Below are 21,118 nucleotides of genomic sequence, written 5' to 3' on the forward strand. Positions count from 1 at the left end.
GGCCTAATTTCAGTCTTTCTGCCTACTCATCCATTGGAAGAGATCAATCAAACCTCCCCATTAAGAGCCCTTTGTCTCAACCTGATGCCTACTGTTTATGGGTAGGAGTGGGGAGACAAAGTGTCAGAAAGAAAAAAAAGTGTGACAAATAATGGGTGCTGACACCAAGCCCTACTGACTGCTTATTTTAGACCAGGAAGTCTTTGCCAGATTACAGCTGAGAGAAGACAAGAGAGGTTTGCCCACACTCTTGCTATTCAAGCTTATGTATTTTCAAACCCCAATGAACTCAGTGGGATTTTAACGGAAAAGAACAGAAACCAATCTATACGTGGATTAATTTCCCCAATCTAGTATCCTCCAGATGTGTTGGACCAGCTCCCAGAACCTTCATGTTAAATATCTGAAGGGCAGGAAGTTGAGGAAAGCTATTGGAAGCTTTTTGTTTGCTTCAGTGCACAGAGACAGTGGTGCATGACAGAATTAATCCATATATACATTTATTTCTGTTCCCTTCTGCTGAAATACATGAAGGGAGTTCAGTATGCACTAGAACTTTTATTGCCTCCAGCACTTAACATTTTTCATGTTGTGATTACATTGTTGTGTAGGCATCAGTCATAGGTAGAACTGTAGTTCATGGATCACATTTGATTAAAGACAGGTGGCCACTTTTTAAGAGTTGAAAGCAAGTTGCGACATGACAGCATTGGTGTTAGGACAAAGCAGGAATAGAAACTGAGAACATAAACTCTTGCTGGGTCTGTTTTACTTTGGGAATTACATTGCACATTCAAATCAGTAGTAGTAGAACAAAAATTTAGGTTTGAGACTATACTCACATCATACATGGGATGCTGTGCTTTCTAACCCAGAGCTGGTTAAAATCAGAAAGTATCCAAGGATGTATGGAGCTCTCTAAATGAGTACATGGGAGATATGGGGCTCTCTCTACCCTCCCTTGTTGCCAAAAATGAGCATTGAGCCATCATTCAAGAGAAGCAGGCAAGGTCTTTATTTTGAATTATTTTATTCAACATCGTTATTTTTGGTAATTGCTCTTGTCTTCATTCTTGAATACTTTTTCTCATGAAATAGAATTTGCATAGTATTTCTTGAGTGTTCAATACAATCTAATAAAACTGTTAATTGTTATTATCCTCACATGGCAGATAGTTTCTGGGTACTGGCAGTTTACCTAAAAACTTGTTCCATCATCAATTGGTAGTAGCTGACATCAAACAACAACAACAACAATAGTTGGAAGGGACCTTGGTCATCTAGTCCAACCCCCCCTGCTCAGGCAGGAAACCCAATACCATTTCAGACAAATGGCTGTTATGATATAATGGGGTATTGGAACAATGGAGCTGTGCAAATGAAAAAGCTGTTTGTCTAAATTAGGACACAAATGCAACTTGAGTGTCCTCCAGGTTAAGGCACTTCAACTCTGCAATGTTTTTTTTTTTGCTAGGGAATTCAGGGAATTAAAGTCCACATAGAACAGGCATGTCAAACCCACGATGTCACGCGACATATTGTGACTTTTTCCCCATTGCCAGCAATGAGGTGGGCGTGGTTTTGGCATGGTGCGTCTGGCCCGCGGGCCGGCAGTTTGACATGCCTGGTTTAGAAGGACCAAATTACAGATCTATAGATTTAGAGGCAGAACTAAACCTAAACATTTACATTGTCTCCCATAACGTGTTTGTTCTGCCAGTGCTTCATACACCTGAAAAAGCAAGGTATTTTTTTTCCTATTTATATGAGGGTTCTAAATTATTCAATCCAGCATAATATTTATTTCCAAGTTGTTTTGGTCCCATCAGTATTCTTAGATAATAAAAAAAGCAAGTGACTATAGCACAAGGCTTTCTTCGGAAGTGCCCCCCAAATCTCAAAATCAGAATTCAAGGCTTCCTGGTTCATGATACCATAATTTCTCCTCTCCCTCACTTTTCTGGAAAGTTGAAGTTGGAACAGGTTGTTATTGGAGGCAAAACCTTTGTGTTTTGTTTGTCATCTTATCACCATTATAAACACTGAATAGTGATAGTCACTGGCTGTAATCAGTAGCTAATTTAGAGGGCGGCAGCTATGCTGGGAATTAACTGTCAATTCATTTTCTCTCTCTCCTTTCTTAACAGGTTTCGCCAAACCTCATGCCAATGAAGCAGATTTGAAACTGAAATGTAGATTGGTCCTTTCTTCCATACTCCCAGGGGAGGGGAATCAAATGTCTGTTTTTGCATTTATGCATTATTCAGAGGTCTTTGTAAAGTTTTTATTTAAGTAGTTAGCATCAGGCTGACTTGTAAACATTTATTTGTATGCGACAGTACAGTACAGTTTCCAAATTTAAAATTTTATTTGGTACTTAGATATTTTTAATTATAGTATTGCAGGTTTGACTGTCAATAAACAGTAATAGAGGAAATGACTCAGTTAAGATGATCATCTTTTGTCTTCTTAAGCTGAAATATGCACAAACTTTTCCATACAGATTAAACTGCAGTTAGGTTATAGCTACCAACATCAGAGTAATCCAGCCATTTTCAGTGCCTCTGAATGTGTCCAAGGCCATATATGACTCCTTTTATGCTAATGTTACTTTTACATGCAGAAAAGCTATTTGAGAGTGCTGTGTACATTAGCTACTACTACCACTACTATACAGACACGTTCACAAATCTGAACATAAATAGGCACATATTGTTTACCTAAAATTTGTGACTCACAAGAACTTTGGACATTTACATATTATATTTTCAGGGTTGCATTACTAAAAGACTACATAAGGGCTGTTTATATTCTCTGATAAAGTAAGCATTTTTAAACCTCCCAGTTACTCATCCTATGAAATACAAATGTGAGTTTAGATGACTGGAGCATATATTTGCTTGTTGAAATCTCAGAACCCCCAAAGTCTAAAAATCTTGTTCCCAAGATTTGTAGTATTATATGGATTCTGTTCTGTGTAACATATAAGCACTTCCTGATGGGTTATCCAGTAGCACTTACCGTACTTGCTGAAAGCATGAATGTATGTATTAGAAATTAAATGTCTGGCAGGATAAAATGTGCAAGATAAATTGGGGGAGAAAATTGCTTAATTTGCAGGAATAATACTGGCTGCAACATCTGTCAGTCCTTTCGTTTGGATTGGTTTGGCACAGAAATTTATTTAACTGCCAAATATGTACGGCCCTGAATTGTATACGAAATGTACAATGAATTGTCCATCTTGCACATACCAGAAGCTTTGTTGCAATGAAACTTTGTGATGACGCTTTTACAATTACTTTCTTTTTCTTACCAACCTGATTTATTCAATTGCACATATTCATACATCTAATGTGTGGATTCCATATTTTCACTAATACCAAAAATTAATTGTTCACATAGATTTTTAATTACAACAGTCTAGGTGCTGTTTGGAATTTGACCTTTTCCTTTAGTTTTCCATATAATAGCAGATAGCATCTGCTTTTCTTTTTTAGTCTGAGAGACTTCAAAAATAATCTTTCCTTGGTCAAAGCTTCTTTCCTTATTTCTTTCTTTCCTACCTAAGCACTGATTGCAGAAGCATTAAAGCTTGGCCAGATCATTAGCATCCCATTGAGATATGTCCCTGCCTTTTTATGTGACAGTGCAAACGAATCAGGTTGGTTTTCAGTAACAGAGTGGCTATTTGTGAATGCAATCTGATGTAGATCTTTTTCTCCTTCCCAAGAAGCCCTTCTGATCTGAAATACAGAAATTAAGGAGCAACATCTAAGCAAAGATTTGGGGTGATGAGATCTGAACTTAATTTCTGTGTGATGCAGAAAGGTTTGAATGCCTGCTTATGGGCTAATGAGCAGCTAATGATATTTGTTACCTTAGGATACTGCTTCTAAACCTCGGCCACCTGAAGATGGTTGGATTTCAACTCCCAGAATTCTCTAACCAACATGGTGCTGGGAAATTCTTGGAGTTGAAGTTCATACATCTTCAAGTTGCTGAGGTTGAGAAATACTGTCCTCAGGCGGAACAAGCATTTTGCAGCAGGTGAAGACTGTTTAGGGGGAAAACATAAGAGATACTGAAAGTTATTAAGAATATGAAGCACTTCTGGCCTCTCTTTACTCTTTTTTCTCTTATTTTTCTCAATTATTAGTTTATATTAGTTTTTCTCATTCTATTTTAATATTTAATAAAGTTATGCAAAGAAGTTCCACCTGAACACAAAGATCATTATGAAACCAATAGAGTAACTTGAAGTCAGGTTCAAAGGAAGCAATCTGTACACAAAGTATAATTAGCAGGACACAGTAGTGGCTTTTTGGCATAGTTGAATGATGATAGCAAGTCCTAAGGGCACCAATAGGAATGAATAATTTGCGGAAAATTTTGAATCTTATTGTTCAAGTCATCTGGAGATTCGGGAAAGATGCATATAACATGTGAGTTTTTCCTCTAGTCTGGTCCACTGATTAATCCAGAGACCCTGACTGTACACCTAATATAATAGTCCTTCTGTCCTTCAGTAGTATATATATTTTTTGGCCCTTTTTCATGCTTTGTGTTTGTCAAATGTTTCACTCTATTCATTGATAAGGAATAAAAGTGAGCTGAATAATGAATGTGTTGTATACTGTATATTCAATATTTTGTATACAACTTTCAAAACAATAAAAGCCACAATGGTTGGGTACTGCTGTCACTGTTGTTAAGTATGAACTTGCTTGGTGGAAATGCTTTATGTCCTGCATCCAGTCCTATTCCTCTGCATCACGTTTAATAAACATGAAATACAGTAATGCACAAGTCTGGAAACCAATAGCTGTTCGGGGCATGTGAGAGATGTGCCTGGACTCACATCTTGAACAATTAGGTGGGGTCAGGACAAAGACCTAACCAGGGCTAGGCAAAAATACTGTATATATTTGAACACAAATACTATTACTTGCTATAGTTTTCCTTTTCTGTCATATTAAAATTCAGTTTAGCTCAGCCCACAGTCAGGTTTTGGGGATAGTGGGTTACGTATCTCGGATTAAACATCTAAAGCAATTTTGGTGCTTTGTGATTGCCATCCAAAATGGTAACTCTAATCAATTCTAATTGATCCCCAGCAAGTTCCAGAGCAATTTTATGCCTTTCAGTAGGGCTTATTCCTAAGTTAGTTTGCTGAGTATTCTTGGGATTTGCAGCTTCAGCTTTAACACTGCTTAAGGTCAAGTGAACAAAACCTATTGTGTAGCTTAGTCTAGCAGTGTGATACTATAAATTAATTTTTAGTTTCCTGTAGCTGTGTTGCTTGTGGAACATTTGTACTACCCAGCCTAAATATTATACACACCATATGGTTATCCTGCTTTTTGTTTAGAAATAGCTACTCGGGGGTGTATTTCAAGCAAGGCTATTTTGGCTTTGTTCACATGACACAGTTATCCATGATTTAGTCAACCACATTTTCTTAGTTTGCCACACCCTGAGTCATTAACTGTCCATATGGCCTACGTTTGCACAACATGCTAAAGCTAAAATCCGTTGAGTAGTTTATTGTGTATTGTGCCAATAAAAATAGAAAATATTTGAGATTCTTTCAGCTTGCTGAATTGGAGTTTTTACTAAGGATTCTTTTGGTGAAAAAATGCTATTCAGTAGAACATAAATTGTGAGGGGATTGTTGGTCTACAGTTACTGCTGACTGGAAACTCCTTATGGATTTTTTTGCATAAAAGAGAAAAAAATGAATTTAGGATTTATGGTGTTGTGTGCAATTGAAGTCCACACAACATTGTGGGGGAATTGGGATTTCAATTCCCAGAATTCCACAGCCAGAAGAGAGTTATAACCATAGAGTAAGAAGTAAGTTTATAATTGTACTTACTGTATAATGTACACCTTAAATAAGATTGAAACTACTACTTTGTATCCTTTTTCTTTCTTTGCTATTTTTCTTTTGCTTCTCCTCGCTTTATTGCACTTTCAGCTTTCTCTTTGATTTCTTTCTTTTCTATTTCTCCCTTTGTGAGTTTTTATCTTCTTTTTAAAGTATCTAATAAAATTATGCAAAAAAATGAAAGGATCATTTGAACTGAGCCACTGAATGGAAAAAAATAATGCAGAGAGACATAAAAGCCAATGACATTAGGAAAATTGAGAGGAACAACCAGCTCCTTCAGGCATAAAAGACAGCAATTTAGATTAAATAGCTTCCTGGTTTGGAGAGACTGCATGCAGGGTTACTCACACGACACAGCCACTCTAGCTATATACCACTGTGTAGCAAAAAAAAAATCAGTGAAATACAGTTGTTCTTGGAGTACATGCAGGAAAGTTAATGTTATTTGTCAGGTGTTATTTGTTCTATCAGAGGGAAAGCATTCCCAAATGCTTAACCACCCAAATGCTTAATAACACAATAGAGGTAAAAAGTGTATTATTGCTATAAGTGCTAATGGATGTTGACAATGGTAGTCAACTCTCCTATCACATCAGATTGATGGAAGGAAGAAAAAGTGCTTCAACTGAGTTTCTAAAAATCCAGCGATACGACAGTGAAAGAGCATCGATTAAGGAAATGAGAAATCACATTCACAGGCCTGATCACACTGAAATTTTGGCCAGCAAGAATCTTTCCCTACTATGGCAACCTTATCCACTATACAATCTTGGTTCTTAAATTATCAAGCCACCATTCCCATTTAACTGTTTCAAGGCTTGTAATATGATCATCTTAAGCAATGCTGATACTACATACCAATTCATAGCAAAGAAAGTGGGGAAGATTTGTAATGATGTCATCAAACCTGCAAGCTGTTGCTGAGTACTGAGCATATGTGGTTTATTCTATTCTATTCTATTCTATTCTATTCTATTCTATTCTATTCTATTCTATTCTATTCTATTCTATTCTATTCTATTATTCTATTCTATTCTATTCTATTCTATTCTATTCTATTCTATTCTATTCTATTCTATTCTATTCTATTCTATTCTATTCTATTCTATTCATGTGATCTCTTCTAGGGCCTTGTTTGCAAGGCCAATAAGAGGTCAATGGTATTGATAACTATAGCATGCTTATTCCCTAAAGTAGCAAATAATATGGCTGTACAGTTTGGGAGCAGTGGGGTGGAACTACAACAAAACATAAATCTTCTCTTTGACAGTAGCTAAGGCCCAAGTCACCTTAACTCTATTTATTTATTGCAACCACTACAGTATTATTGCTTGAGTGAATATCCTAAGAGTTGCTCATTTTTCACTATAGAGTATGCTAACTTTCACTCTCATGAGACTGCATGAATTTAGTGTTAAAGGACATCACTTTGAGTCTTCAGGCAGTGCAGATGAGTTAGTTCAGGGTTAGGCAACCTTGGCTCTTTTATGACTCGTGGACTTCAACTCCCAGAATTCCTGAGCCAGCATGGCTGGCTCAGGAATTCTGGGAGTTGAAGTCCATGAGTCATAAAAGAGCCAAGGTTGCCTACCCCTGAGTTAGTTCATTCTCACCCTTTATTTAATGGGATGTGCAACCAGGTAACCAGCTTATATGTCCATTTTGATGTTGAATTCATTTCTTATTTTTCTCATAATAACGTTATTTATTTTTGTGCTATTAGTTCCTTGTTTTTATTTCAAAGATATATTAAAGGTGAAAGTGACAGGAACCCTACAGGAATGCCATGTGCCCCTTCCTCATTCCTGGAGCACAAAGAGGGAGAGTGTTGGGTTGATCAACAGGTAAAGCAAAATGGCAGCTGTAGGCTTCTCATAGCAAGAAATGAGATTTTAGGATTAAAAATAGTTCTTCCTTAAATATAAGCATCATGTATGACAGAAAATGGAGACCCTACTTTTCTTTTGCCAAGTCAAAGTGCTGTAGGCTCCATCAATGTATCTTTCTTAAAGTACATCTTTCCCTCATAACAGACATATTTTACGTACAAGTGAATTAAATCAAAACTGATTTTTCATCAGCAATGATTAAAGGTAAAGGTAAAGGTTCCCCCGCACATGCGTGCTAGTCGTTTCCGACTCTAGTGGCCGGTGCTCATCTCCGTTTCAAAGCCGAAGAGCCAGCGCTTGTCCGAGGACGTCTCCGTTGTCATGTGGCCGGCATGACTAGACACCAAAGGTGCACGGAATGCTGTTACCTTCCCACCGTAGTGGTCCCTATTTTTTCTACTTGCATTTTTACGTGCTTTCGAACTGCTAGGTTGGCAGAAGCTGGGACGAGTAACAGGCGTTCACTCTGCTACGCGGCACTCGGGATTCGACCCACCAAACTGCCGACCTTCTGATCGACAAGCTCAGCGTCCTAACCCACTGAGCCACCGCGTCCCTCAGCAATGATTACAAGCTGACAAATCTGGTTATTGATACTACTATTGTGGTTCAATATTTCAAAATAACATAATCCTGGATAATTTTTCAAGGGGATAGCACAAGCAGCCCTTCTCAACCTGCACGATCTCCAGATGTTGGGAATTAAGCTTTAATTTTTAGTCTGCTACCCTGGCTATTGCTGAGAACTCTGTTAATTGAAGAACACACAATAGAGTGAAGTTGGGCTGTCTAGCAGGAACTCATTTGGATATTTTAAAATAATTTGTTTGGAAATTAAGCTGCAATTACAGGTAGTCAACTTATGGCCATAATTGGGACCAGATATCCTTTTGCCAAGCAAGGTGATGGTTAAGTGAATTGCACTTGATTTTACAACCATTTTTGCCATGGTTGTTAAGTAATTGCATATGTTAAGTGAGTCACATAATTGCTAAGCAAATTCAGCTTCTCTCACTGATTTTTGCTGGAGAGTTAGAAGTCAACTGGGAAGATTACACACTGTATGGCAAACACATGATCCCGGGATGCTGAACTGTCATTAATACATGCCAATTGCCAAACATACAAATTTTGAGCATGTGACTAGGGATGCTATGACAGTCATAAGTGCAAGGATCAGTCATAAGTCATTTTTTTAGTGTTGTCATATTTTTTTTTATTTTTATTACATTTATATCCCGCCCTTCTCCGAAGACTCAGGGCGGCTTACAAGCTTAGCAGTAGCCTTCATTCTATGTATATGCCTGCTTGTTAGGGCTTTCACACACACCCCCAGCGGCATTCATTTACTGATTTCATAGAACCATAGATTGGGAGGGATCATTCAGTGCACTGACTCCAATTTTTAGTGCAAGAGCTCAAAAGCATCCTAATTTCCTCTCAAAGACATCCAGAAGAGAACCGACTGGATTTTAAAGCTACTACTCTGTTTTTACTCTCAGTAAAAAAATTTCTAAAATTCATTTGGACTATGTGGTTCTGTATAGTCATGTCCCTGCAGGTTTCTTTTCCAAATCGTGTCTTTTATGGAACATTGAATCTGCTTCTCTTTTTGGCACACCTCGGAACACATATCTGAATATGTTTCCTTAGTTGATGCTCAGTACATCTTTATGTTTTGATGTCTGCTCTTTCAGTCATGCTTCACTTGAGCCATTTTCCAAAAAGTGTATTATTTATTTCAAATTAACATTTCATGTGACCTTTGGTGGATGCATATTGCAAGAAATGTAGACTTCCACATTTGAGAACAGCTTGTCAACAGTCTTCTATCAGATTTCTAGAATACAAGAATACAATTAGAGCAGTTCTACTTCAGAGAGCATGATCTCGCCAGGAATAATAGCTACAGGGTTTTTCCATCGACAAGCATCTTCTTTATTAATTATTTCATCTTTGCTATATTACCTCTGGAATATATTAACCACACTGTTATTTATAATTGTCATGTTCTTCTAATTTAATCTACATCAGGTGTTGTAAATTGTCTCATACACATTTGCTTCTTTTAACTTTGTCACTGAAGCTTGAAGTTCTTCATCATTTTTTGTTCATAAACATATGATAATAAAATAGATCCCCTCTTTTAAACTGGTAAATTTATAAGTATGTTTGTGTGTAAATACTTGTGTACACACACACACACACACACACACACACACACACACAAAAATATGCAAAAGTGTGGCAACAAATGCAAAATAAAAATAAGCTCTGTTGTGATATTAACTTTAGTTTCTTTATTTTCTGCAAGTTAATAAAATCTATCCATAAATCTGTGACAATAGAACAACATGAATCCCCGTGTGTAATCCCTAAATATCAGTAAACTATTTTTTTAAAGTAGAAGTTAGGGGAAGATTCTAAAATTCATGGGAAATAATAATCGTATTGGCTTATCTGATTTTCAAATTTAATATTAAGGAAACAGCATAAATTAACTTCCCTTGTTCCTCACCCAATTTTCCTTCATCCCAAAATGATTCTGTATGCTTGAAATAAAAGAGAGAACCAGAATTAATGAAATGAGTCTTTGAGCACACAAGGGAACATATTTCACTAGGCCATCCATTTTTCACTTCTGTGAAAAAGTACCAAAGCTTTGTCACTTTTTAAAAACTGTAATTCATATCCTCTTATCTTTCCTGAACAAATGTTGTTATGGAAAGTCAGAAAGCATCCAGGAAGAAGTCAATGGCAAATCACTTCTGTACAGTCATCAAAGAAAGAAGAAGTGAAGTTATAGAGTTGCATAAAAATCAGTGTCCTAGTTGAAGAGAAGGAATGAGAAGCTGCTCTTATGGTTCATTTAATAATAAGTTGGACGGGACCTTGGAGGTCATCTAGTCCAACCCCCTGCTAAGGCAGGAAACCCTATACCATTTCAGACAAATGGCTGTCCAGTCTCTTCTTAAAAACTTCCAGTGTTGGAGCATTCACCACCTCTGGAGGCAGGTTGTTCCACTGGTTAGTTGTTCTAACTGTCAGGAAGTTTCTCCTTAGTTCTAGGTTGCTTCTCTCCTTGATTAGTTTCCATCCATTGCTTCTTGTCCTGCTTTCAGGTGCTTTGGAGAATAGCTTCACTCCCTCTTCTTTGTGGCAGCCCCTGAGATATTGGAACACTGCTATCATGTCACCCCTCACCCTTCTCTTCGTTAAACTACACATACCCAATTCCAGCAACTGTTCCCTATATGTTTTAGCCTCCAGTCCCCCAATCATCTTTGTTGCTCTTCTCTGTACTCTTTCTAGAGTCTCGACATCTTTTTTACATCGTGGTGACCAAAACTGGATGCAGTATTCCAGGTGTGGCCTTACCAAGGCATTGTAAAGTGATATTAGTACTTCACTTGATCTTGATTCTATCCCTCTGTTAATGCAGCCTAGCACTGTGTTGGCTTTTTTGGTAGCTGCAGCACACTGCTGGCTCATATTGAAGTGATTGTCCACTTGGACTCAGAGATCTCTCTCACAGTAACTACTATCGAGCAAGGTACCACCTATACTGTACCTGTGCATTTGATTTTTCCTGCCTAAATGTAGAACCTTACTTTTTTCACCATTGAATTCCATTTTGTTAGATAGTGCCCAGTGTTCGAGTCTGTCCAGATCCTCCTGTATTTTAAGCCTATCTTCTGGAGTATTGGCTATTCCTGCCAGCTTGGTGTCATCTGCAAATTTGATGAGTTCCCCATCTATCCCCTCATCCAAACTGTTGATGAAGATGTTGAAGAGCATTGGCCCAGAACAGAGCCCTGGGGCACCCCACTACACACTTCCTTCCATGTAGATGCAGTTCCATTGAGGACCACATGCTGAGTACGGACTGTCAGCCAGCTACTTTTATACTTGTAGAAATAAAAGATGATTATCCTGAGTAATATGAGTATGGAAAATATTTTGACATCTGCAGAGCCACTATAATTTCTCTACAAATAGGGTTAGAGAATTGGTTGGTGCAGTACTGTAAGCAGTCTGACAGTTGAATAGCAATTATTGCAATCTTGGTTTGTATAAACAGAGGCATAGAATCAAGATCACACAAAGTACTGCAGGCAATTTTGGTCACCATACTACGAAAAAGATGTTGAGACTTTGGAAAAGTTCAGAGAAGAGTAATTAAAATGATCAAAGGCCTGGAGACTAAAACATATGAAGAACGGCTGCAAGACTTGGATTTGGCTAGTCTTAAAAAAAAGAAGAAATAGGGTGACATGATAGTAGTATTCCAGTATTTGAGGGGCTGCCACAAAGAAGAGGGCATAAAACTATTCTCCAAAGCACCAGAGGGCAAAACAAGAAACAATGGTTGGAAACTGACCAAAGAGAGAAGCAACCTGGAATTAAGGAGAAACTTAATTAAGTGAGGACAATTAACCAGTGGGATAGCTTTCCTTCAGAAATCATGGGCGTTCCATCACTGGGGGTTTTTAAGAAGAGACTAGACAGTCACTTGTCTGAAATGGTATAGGTCAGGGGTAGGCAACTTCGCTCTTTTATGACTCATGGACTTCAACTCCCAGAATTCCTGAGTCAGCTATGCTACAGTATGTTGACATCCATGAGTCATAAAAGAGCCAAGGTTGCCTACCCCTGCTATAGGTTCTCCTGCTTGAGTAGGGGGCCGGACTAGAAGACCTCCAAGGTTCTATTCTATTCTATTCTATTCTATTCTATTCTATTCTATTCTATTCTATTCTATTCTATTCTATTCTATTCTATTCTATTCTATTCTATTCTATTCTATTCTATTCTATTCTATTCTATTCTATTTTGCCTTGACACTAACTTTGTGCTGTGTTTTGAAGGCAAAACAAATCCCTGGTCAATAGTCAATGTGATTTGGATAAGTCAATAACTTTATGAAGTCAAATTAACAAATTGACGTCATAAATACTTATATAGAAATCATAAAGTTTGAAAAATAAATAAATTTGTGTCTGCTAGTTTCAAAGTTCATATGACTAGAAGGCTACTGTATCACACTTCCCAAGCTCCTGTTCTTGGCACACATATTAGCCCTGAATCCATTCAGATTGCAGCTCAGTTTGTGTGAAAATGGTTTTAAAAAATAAGAATGTGATTGCAGATGAGAAAAAGTAATAAGGGAGATTGGAAAGGAAACAAAAAATAGGATTTAGGCATTAGCATATTCTTATATATTCTCATTTGGTCTTCCATGTTAAAGAAACAGCAGATGGCTTCTTTAACATCAGTACTAGATTCAGTTTTTGGACCAGCCTCCACAGAGAAGCACACAAGCTTCCAAGTCTATTCTCTGTTCAAGGTTAAAACCAGCCTTTTTATTCTCTCAAGCCTTTTTCATTTCATTTTTCTCCGATGTTGCCATTCAAGTTTTTATTTGTCCTGTCCACCACTGTTTACTGCCTGCTGTTTGTTGCTATTTTAAAATGGTGCTATTCTCTTGCATTCACTTTTCAGCTATTTTTGTTTGTAGGTGTGTAAGTAAGCATATGATTTTATTTATTTAAACTGCCCATTTGTCATGAGTCTTTGGGTGGTTAGCATAGAGTTAAAAAGGAGGGGCCCTCAGCTTGGTTGCTTTTTTGCAGATGATTCATTAGCCAAACTAGATTATATCATCCGTGCCAGTGCTGAACCAAGCTCAGAGAGCACCAGGGACCCCTCATTTCAACCCTGAGCTACAAATATTCCTCTTTAGAGGGTTAAAAAATCAAACGGAAATACAACCAAAATCCTTAAGCCACATCATGCTGCTGTTTTTAAATTTGGACTCGTCCACAATGTTAATTTCTCATGGGATTTGGCATCAAAATGTACCTGCTTGCAAGTAATAGCCAAATGTGCCTGGCAGCTTTCAAGGTTCAAACAAAAATCCCTTTTTAATATACTTGGACCTTCAACTTGCCAGGAATACAGAGGAATATATACTTGCTCTAGTAGGGCAAAGGGGGGGGGGAATTTCATAAATATTTCATTTTAAAAATATTAAAATGAAAGCCCAATAATATTGTTAGAAATCTGGTAGATCAAAGCTAACCTCTGGGTAAAGGCAGCCTCTATTTTGGCCAAAGATGTTCAAGGAGTTTAGCTTGCCATAAAAATATTATTAAAGTAGTTATTTGTGTAAAGGATCTAAGAGGTATTATCATAGGAATCATTAAAATGTACCCTAATCTTCATGTAATCTTCATTTTAATTGCATCATCCTTGCTCCAAAGACTTAAAATAATGGAAATTTTAGTCATTAAATTATATCTAATGAAATTGCATCTATGCCATTAAGTACTTTTAATTCAAAGTATTATGATATATTTCAATACAAATATAAACCCAAGTGTTTTAACAGAGTCTGTACAAAATGTGAGTCCTCATAGTCTATGGATACTGTAAATCCCCAATTTTATTATTACATTGATATCCCGCCCTTCTCCGAAGACTCAGGGCGGCTTACAAGCTTAGCAGTAGCCTTCATTCTATGTATATGCCTGCTTGTTAGGGCTTTCACACACACACCCAGCGGCATTATTACAAAGTCAGCTTATTGCCCCCAACAATCTGGGTCCTCATTTTACCTACCTTGGAAGGATGGAAGGCTGAGTCAACCTTGAGCCTGGTGGGATGCGAACCTGCACTAATTGCAGGCAGCTGGTGTTAATTAATAGTATAACCAGAGGGTATAACCAGAGTATAAACTATAGTGCTATAAAATTTCAAACATGACAGTAGATTATTATTGAAAATAAAGTAGCCATGATATCATCAGTATATAAAAAATTATATTCAGTAGCACTATAAGATTCACTATAAGAAGTCCACAGTTAACAACTGTAATTAGGACTGGGAACTCCATCACTAAGTGACACATTTGTAAATCAAAACATCATGTCACCATGCCAATTTATGATGGCACTCCCAGCAGTTCCAGTTGTGATCATTAAGCAAATCACACAGCATCAAATATGACTTGTGACTGTGACTTGTGACCAACCAGAGGCTACCCCACTGACTTTGCTTGTCAGAAGTCAGCAGCAAAGGTTGCAAATGCTGATCAAGTCTCCTCATTCGGTGGTGTTATAACTTCAAATGGTGACTGAATGAGTGGTTGCTACCTGTAAAAGAAGAACTCAAAGGCTTAAAAAGCTAATCAAACAATTTTAAGGAGACAAAAGCATTGTTAATGGGGCCCACAACAGCAATAGTACTTAGACTTATATACTACTTCATAGTGCTTTACAGCCCTCTCTAAGCAGTTTACAGAGTCAGCATATTCTGGATCCTCATTTTATTGACCTCAGAAGGATGGAAGGCTGAATGAACGTTGAGCCAGTCAGGATCAAACTCCTAGCAATGGGCAGAGTTAGCCTGCAAAACTGCATTCTAATCACTGCGCCATAACGGGTCCTTGATGGATAGAGTAACAAATTTGTTTGTAATAATTCCAGCCTCAAGGGGAAAGTATGAAATAGTAATCTAGTAAATGAAAAATGGTGGAAAGCTATCTTTTTAGAATAGATTTGATTAATTTACCCTGAACCATGCCAAAGGCGTTTCCAGCATTCAACATAATTCAGCCAATTTCAAAGTATCAGTGGTAATATTCAAATACAATACTGAATTTGTAATTGCTGAGCAAGAAGTCATGATTTTAAAAGAGATCCCTCCAAGAATTTTAAGTAGAAGGAAGGAATTTGCTTTTTTGACACAAGAATTGAGACGACGTGATATCAAGTTCAGATGGGAGATACCAGTGGGTATGGTGGTGACCTATGAAGGTATGAGGCATCGTCTTACTACGGTGATTCAGGCACGTGATTTTTACAGTAATGTTTTAAAAGCAGCCCCCATACCACTTTTGGAATCTACAAAGAAGAAAGGTGAGAGAGAGTCTCAACGACACAGAGAGAATCTACAAGGTGCTGAAGGAACAATGCAGACAGATGAGAAAGTTACAGGAGTGGATCAAATTTCAGTGTCACTGGAGGAGGCCAGAAATTGGAGGAGGTGTGCTGCTTCTAGACGAATGAGACGAGCTTAAAGGTTTAGTTGTAGAACTGAAGGAGATAATAATGCAATAAGGATTATAAAAGGTGGTTTTAGAAGAGTAAACAGGAATTGAAATTGTTAAAAGGGTTAAATATTTGGGGATATATTTTTCACCCTCAAATGTAGAGTTATATAAAATAATTATGTTTTGTAATATTTTATGTTGTTTTAATTTTAAGATAATCATGAAAACTTAAATGGGAAGAATTGTAGTAGTGTTTACTGAAATTTTGAAGGTTATGATTTGCTATTTGGTTGGTATGTATATCTATTGTGTGATAAGAAGGTGGATAATGTGTTTAAGGTATATATTTTATGGCATGCTCTGTTGCGAGTTTGGGAAAAAGTATAGATGAAAGTTAACTTGTAAGCTACTTTTATGGGTAATAATGGAACACGTAATAGAAAATATAAAAATGATGTGATCACATATAACTGTATAATATATTATGAGAAGGAAAGATTGTATAAACTTGGTGTTAGTATGGGAAATTAAAGACCAGGTGGAAAGAAGAATAGAAAATTGGTTTTTTAATGATTGATGTAAATCTGTTTTGTCTGTAATTGTTTTTATTGGGTATTTTTATTGACACTATTGTTGTGGATATCAAGCGGATGTTGAATTTAACTACGGCAGTAAGACTTTTAGTAGGGCAATATTGGAAGAAGGAAGAACTGCCGATTATAGAAGAATGGATTGTAAAAGTTCCCAACTTGGAGGATATGGCAAAGACTTTAGTGTACTTGAAAGACTATTTGCAACAGAGAGATACTGTGGAGCAAATATGGGACTAAAAAGTATTATCCAGCATTTGAATAATTATTGATGTGATATTTATATTGTTTGGAGTTAATTTATATGAGTTAAAGCGCGATAGTTTTAATAGTCTATGATTGTTTGCATAAGGTAGATTATGATTGTTTGTATTCTTATACCCTGTACTTAGCTCTGGGAAGTCAGGGAGGGGGGAGGGGGAAGGGAGGGAGGGGTTGGGGAGGGTTGGGGAGTGGGAAGGGGAGGGGGTAGAGGGGAGGGGGTTGGGAGGAGTTTTGTTTTGTTAAAGATAAAATGTATTGTAAAACTTTTCAATAAAAAAATAGCAGTTGCCAGATGGATATTGTCAGATGCTTGTTTACTTTTTATGCATCCAGTCCTGGATAGACTTGGATAGATCAATGATGCTATTATTTTTTTGTAACTCCTTGGCTAGTGTTGCAATTGATATTTCAGCATTCACATTCAGCAAATAATTTCCACAATTAGTAGAATGTTTTTCTCTAATATAGTACTACTAGTAGTATTATGTTACAGAACTATTATTACTGTACCGTAAGCCTCATAAAGTGATGGGGAAATATAGACACATTAAATGATTAATCATGTACCTTTGACAATATAGGTACCAATAGGTCTATGAAACTTCTACGCTATACTAATGGAAATTCATAGGGGCAAGAGGCTTTCTCCATTTTATAGTTTGAATTGCTTCTGCAATTTCTCATGTTGGTGGCTGAGACAGTTGATTTTTATGTTACTGAAAGATCACTTACATTTTAATACTTCTCAAGAAATTAATAATTTGCTGTGCAGTTAGAAATGCCCCTAATTTATATAACTCTGTAGAAAAATATAAAATTGATCATTAATAGATTTCATCTTAGTTAGTAAGTAACCAATGCTGGCCAGAATTTTAAATATAAAATGTTGCTTTTGTTTCAAATCATAAGCTTATAAACTTTCCAGTTTTCTCTCCTTATTCCCAGGAGTTCAGATTAATACATCTCAAGGAATATTCAAATTGTTCTGAATTTGGTAGACCCAATTTAACCTCAGATGCTATAAATACTTGATATGATTCATCTATGGAGTTTCTGGTTTATAATAAAAATGAATCTATTTTTTTCCAGCTGTATATAATTAGCATCTCTGAATCTCTCTCTCTCTTTTTCTGAGGCAAAAGTGATAATAGATCCACAGGTGGATGCTTTAATTGTGTCCTGGGTGATTAACATATTGGTAGCATCTCAATGTATTTTTAAGACCAACTTTCCTTCTTATTATTTTCTACTACAGAAGACAGTTCGGTGAAAAGCAGAACCAATGAATGTGTCAAAGAGCAAAAAGCTGACAAGTAGACCATGAGTAGCTCTTTGAACCTATCCAGATAAAGAGAGGAAATTACCTAGCTCTAAACAGTAGCTCGTCACAAGGAGACTGCAAGACAGTGGTATTCAGTGGGTTTTGAGCACAGGGAGAGATGAGGGAATAACCATCTTGCTCAAATCACAGTTGGGATCTTTAAAAGGACACTAAGGGATCTTTAAAAGGACACTAAGGGACGCGGTGGCTCAGTGGGTTAGGACTGAGCTTGTCGATCAGAAGGTCGGCAATTTGGCGGGTCGAATCCCAAGTGCAGTGTAACAGAGTGAGCGCCTGTTACTCGTCCCAGCTTCTGCCAACCTAGCAGTTCGAAAGCACTTAAAAAGGCAAGTAGAAAAATAGGGACCACTACGGTGGGAAGGTAACAGCGTTCCGTGTGCCTTTGGCATTTAGTCATGCTGGCCACATGACCATGGAGACATCCTCAGACAAACGCTGGCTCTTCGGCTTTGAAACAGAGATGAGCACCGGCCCCTAGAGTTAGAAACGACTAGCATGCATGTGCGGGGGAACCTTTACCTTTACCTTTAAGGTGTATACATTCTTTTCTAATCACAGGTAAAAAATTGCTTATTAACTACTTCGGAAACCTTTGGATAACAAGTCTGAAAAACCCTGGGTGAGTCTAACTTCAAATCTTAATGAAAGAACATAGATCAGCTCTTTGGCAGCTACTGTACCAGAACATCAGCAATCCTGGATCTGATGGGTTTGGTGAGGCCTGGAGGTGTTGGAGCCATTTGACTGTATCGTGGCAATAGCAGATCCTGCCTGGTAGTAGCAACTTTTAACAGCAGTCAACTTATTGAGTTTAAAAAACAAAACAACAACACAACAATGCACAAGGCTGCTTGTGCATTGTGCAGGCCTGGTTTATAGAATTGCTAATAAGTTGCTGAAGGTTGTCAGGAGAATAATTTGAGGTTCCAACTAGAGCCGGGGTTGTGCAAGAATAAATAAAAATGAGATCCAGACAGAAGAAATGTTTATTCCTAAAAGCAAACAGTTTGCCTTTAGGGCCAGCTGCAGAGAAATGGAGCACAGCAGCAGATTTTTATAGGGGGAGCTTGTCCAGAGTGTAGAAATGTCTATGTGCTGATTCTAGCACAACACTTGAGGTGTGTGTGTGTGTGTGTGTGTGTGTAGGTATGTCTATGGTGTTTATTCTTCTGAATATGCAATTCTGCTGGGAGGCCTAATTTAATTAACTCTATTTGTGTTTGCAGACTTTAACCTTTGTTATGTGGATTAGGTCTGGGTAATTTATTTGGGGGTTTGAGGAAGCTTGGGTAAAGGATTTCCCCCCCCCCATTTGCTATTTTTACTTGATTAATTTAGTTTCAAATTCACACACACACACACACACACACACACACACACACACACACACAGAGAGAGAGAGAGAGAGAGAGAGAGTCAATTATCTAATGGAGACACTGATTCTCTTAATGTTTTAAGGGAAGATGGAAACCGTATGAAGTATAATATATATGTTGATATAAAACTTCTCACAAGGTTTTGCTCTATTTATATTGTATATATATTTATATTGCTATAGGTTGCTAGAACCTAATATGTTTTAGTGCCTAATCATCTGCTGAGAGATGGCCTTATATAGATGTTAAGTGGCTTTATATAAATGGCTTTATATAGATGTTAAGTAAGAATAAGGAGACAACATTATTCTTGATGACCTCCACAAAGCAATGGCCTAAGGGTAGATCTTTTCCTTCACTGAATGGAAAACCATGCAACCACATGGCCTCTACTCCTAACCCCCTGAGCCAGTCCAGAAGGATACCAAGATTGATGGACTTAAAGGTCACTGTTCAGGGAGGTCAGAGAGAGCCAGGACAGACAGACCATACCCATCCTGTCTAAAGTCAACCTTCAGCAAGATCAGTGAGGCCTCAATGCCTGAAATTGTTCATGCCTGAAATTCAACTACAAGAAATCTAAATAATTTACTTCCTCTGCAGCTCAATAATCATCAAAGGAAGTTTGGAGGCTAGTAGAGATCAGCTAATAGGTTCAGCAATGACCTTGAACAAAGACGGAGCATTGCAGGAAGAACTTATCCCTTCACTTAAGAAAAAAATAATTACTACTTGGGCTCAATAACATGTTGTCTACGAGAAACTTTAACCAACATGGATCTAATAAAGTGATAACTATGCTCAAAGCCTGAAGACTCTGTCCATTTGCTTGAGGCTATCATGCTCAAATTCCTACCAGTAATTAAGCTCGGATACCTAAGTCAACCCAGCAGGACCTACACAACCAGAGACCAGCTTAGAGCAGATCAAGGCAATTTTATCTGTCAGATGCCTCAAGCAATCCTCCCAACAACCTTTCAGATATTCTCTCACTCCTTCCCTTTACAGTGTAAGAGTGACTAGTCAACTCAAGTGCAGCCAATGAACAGAAATCTGCAGATGCAATGATAGCAAAAAGTAGTGAAAAGTAGTGGATATGTTGCCTATGTTTGTTAAGACTCCCTCCTGTTATGGGGTTAACAGGAGGAAGGAATGTTTTGTACACACAGCCTTAAGCTGTATGAAATAAAGGCAGTGTATCCATCCACGAATCAAACAAAAACATCTGAAAGTAAATTGACTGGAACAATTTTGTGTTCAGCCCAAGATGAAACTGACAACTAAAACAGGCAGTGGTACCTCACCTGCAGAAGAGAAAATTGCTGCACTGTACTTTTTATAGCATTCAGACACCCTTACCATTCTTAGATGGCAACCAATCTGAAAAAGGGTCCAACAAAAGGTGGAATGTCCACTGGAGCAGATAAGGACACAATAATAATCCCTGAGTCCTTTTACATGCTTTGGCATTTCTTGCTTGCTGTCTTAGGAGGCTCAGATTCCTAGCCTGCACTTGGTTGACCTGTTTATATTTCAAAATAAGGCAAGGAAGAGTTTGGAATTGGGCAGTTCCTGAATAGAGCAGCCTAGCCTAACCTAGAGCTAGTATGTTATCCACATCTACATGGATTTATCTAATGGAAGATATTCAAGCAGAGAGAAAAGGAAGACAGATCATTGGATGGAAGGTCAAGGTTATTCATATCACTGA

At 37.6% G+C, this 21,118-nt stretch overlaps 1 protein-coding gene across 1 annotated transcript in view; it reads left to right on the forward strand.

Annotated features, from left to right (window-relative positions):
- OXCT1 (3-oxoacid CoA-transferase 1) overlaps positions 1-4,718 on the forward strand; it is a 77,834-nt gene extending 73,116 nt beyond the window's left edge. Inside the window, exon 17 of the mRNA XM_083356823.1 lies at positions 2,148-4,718. Coding sequence (XP_083212949.1) covers positions 2,148-2,183 — 36 coding nt within the window. The 3' untranslated portion in view covers positions 2,184-4,718. The remainder of the gene's footprint in view (positions 1-2,147) is intronic.
- Positions 4,719-21,118: the final 16,400 nt, after the last annotated feature.

This window comes from Vipera ursinii (assembly GCF_947247035.1).
Source record: "Vipera ursinii genome assembly, chromosome: 2".
NCBI lineage: Eukaryota > Metazoa > Chordata > Lepidosauria > Squamata > Viperidae > Vipera > Vipera ursinii.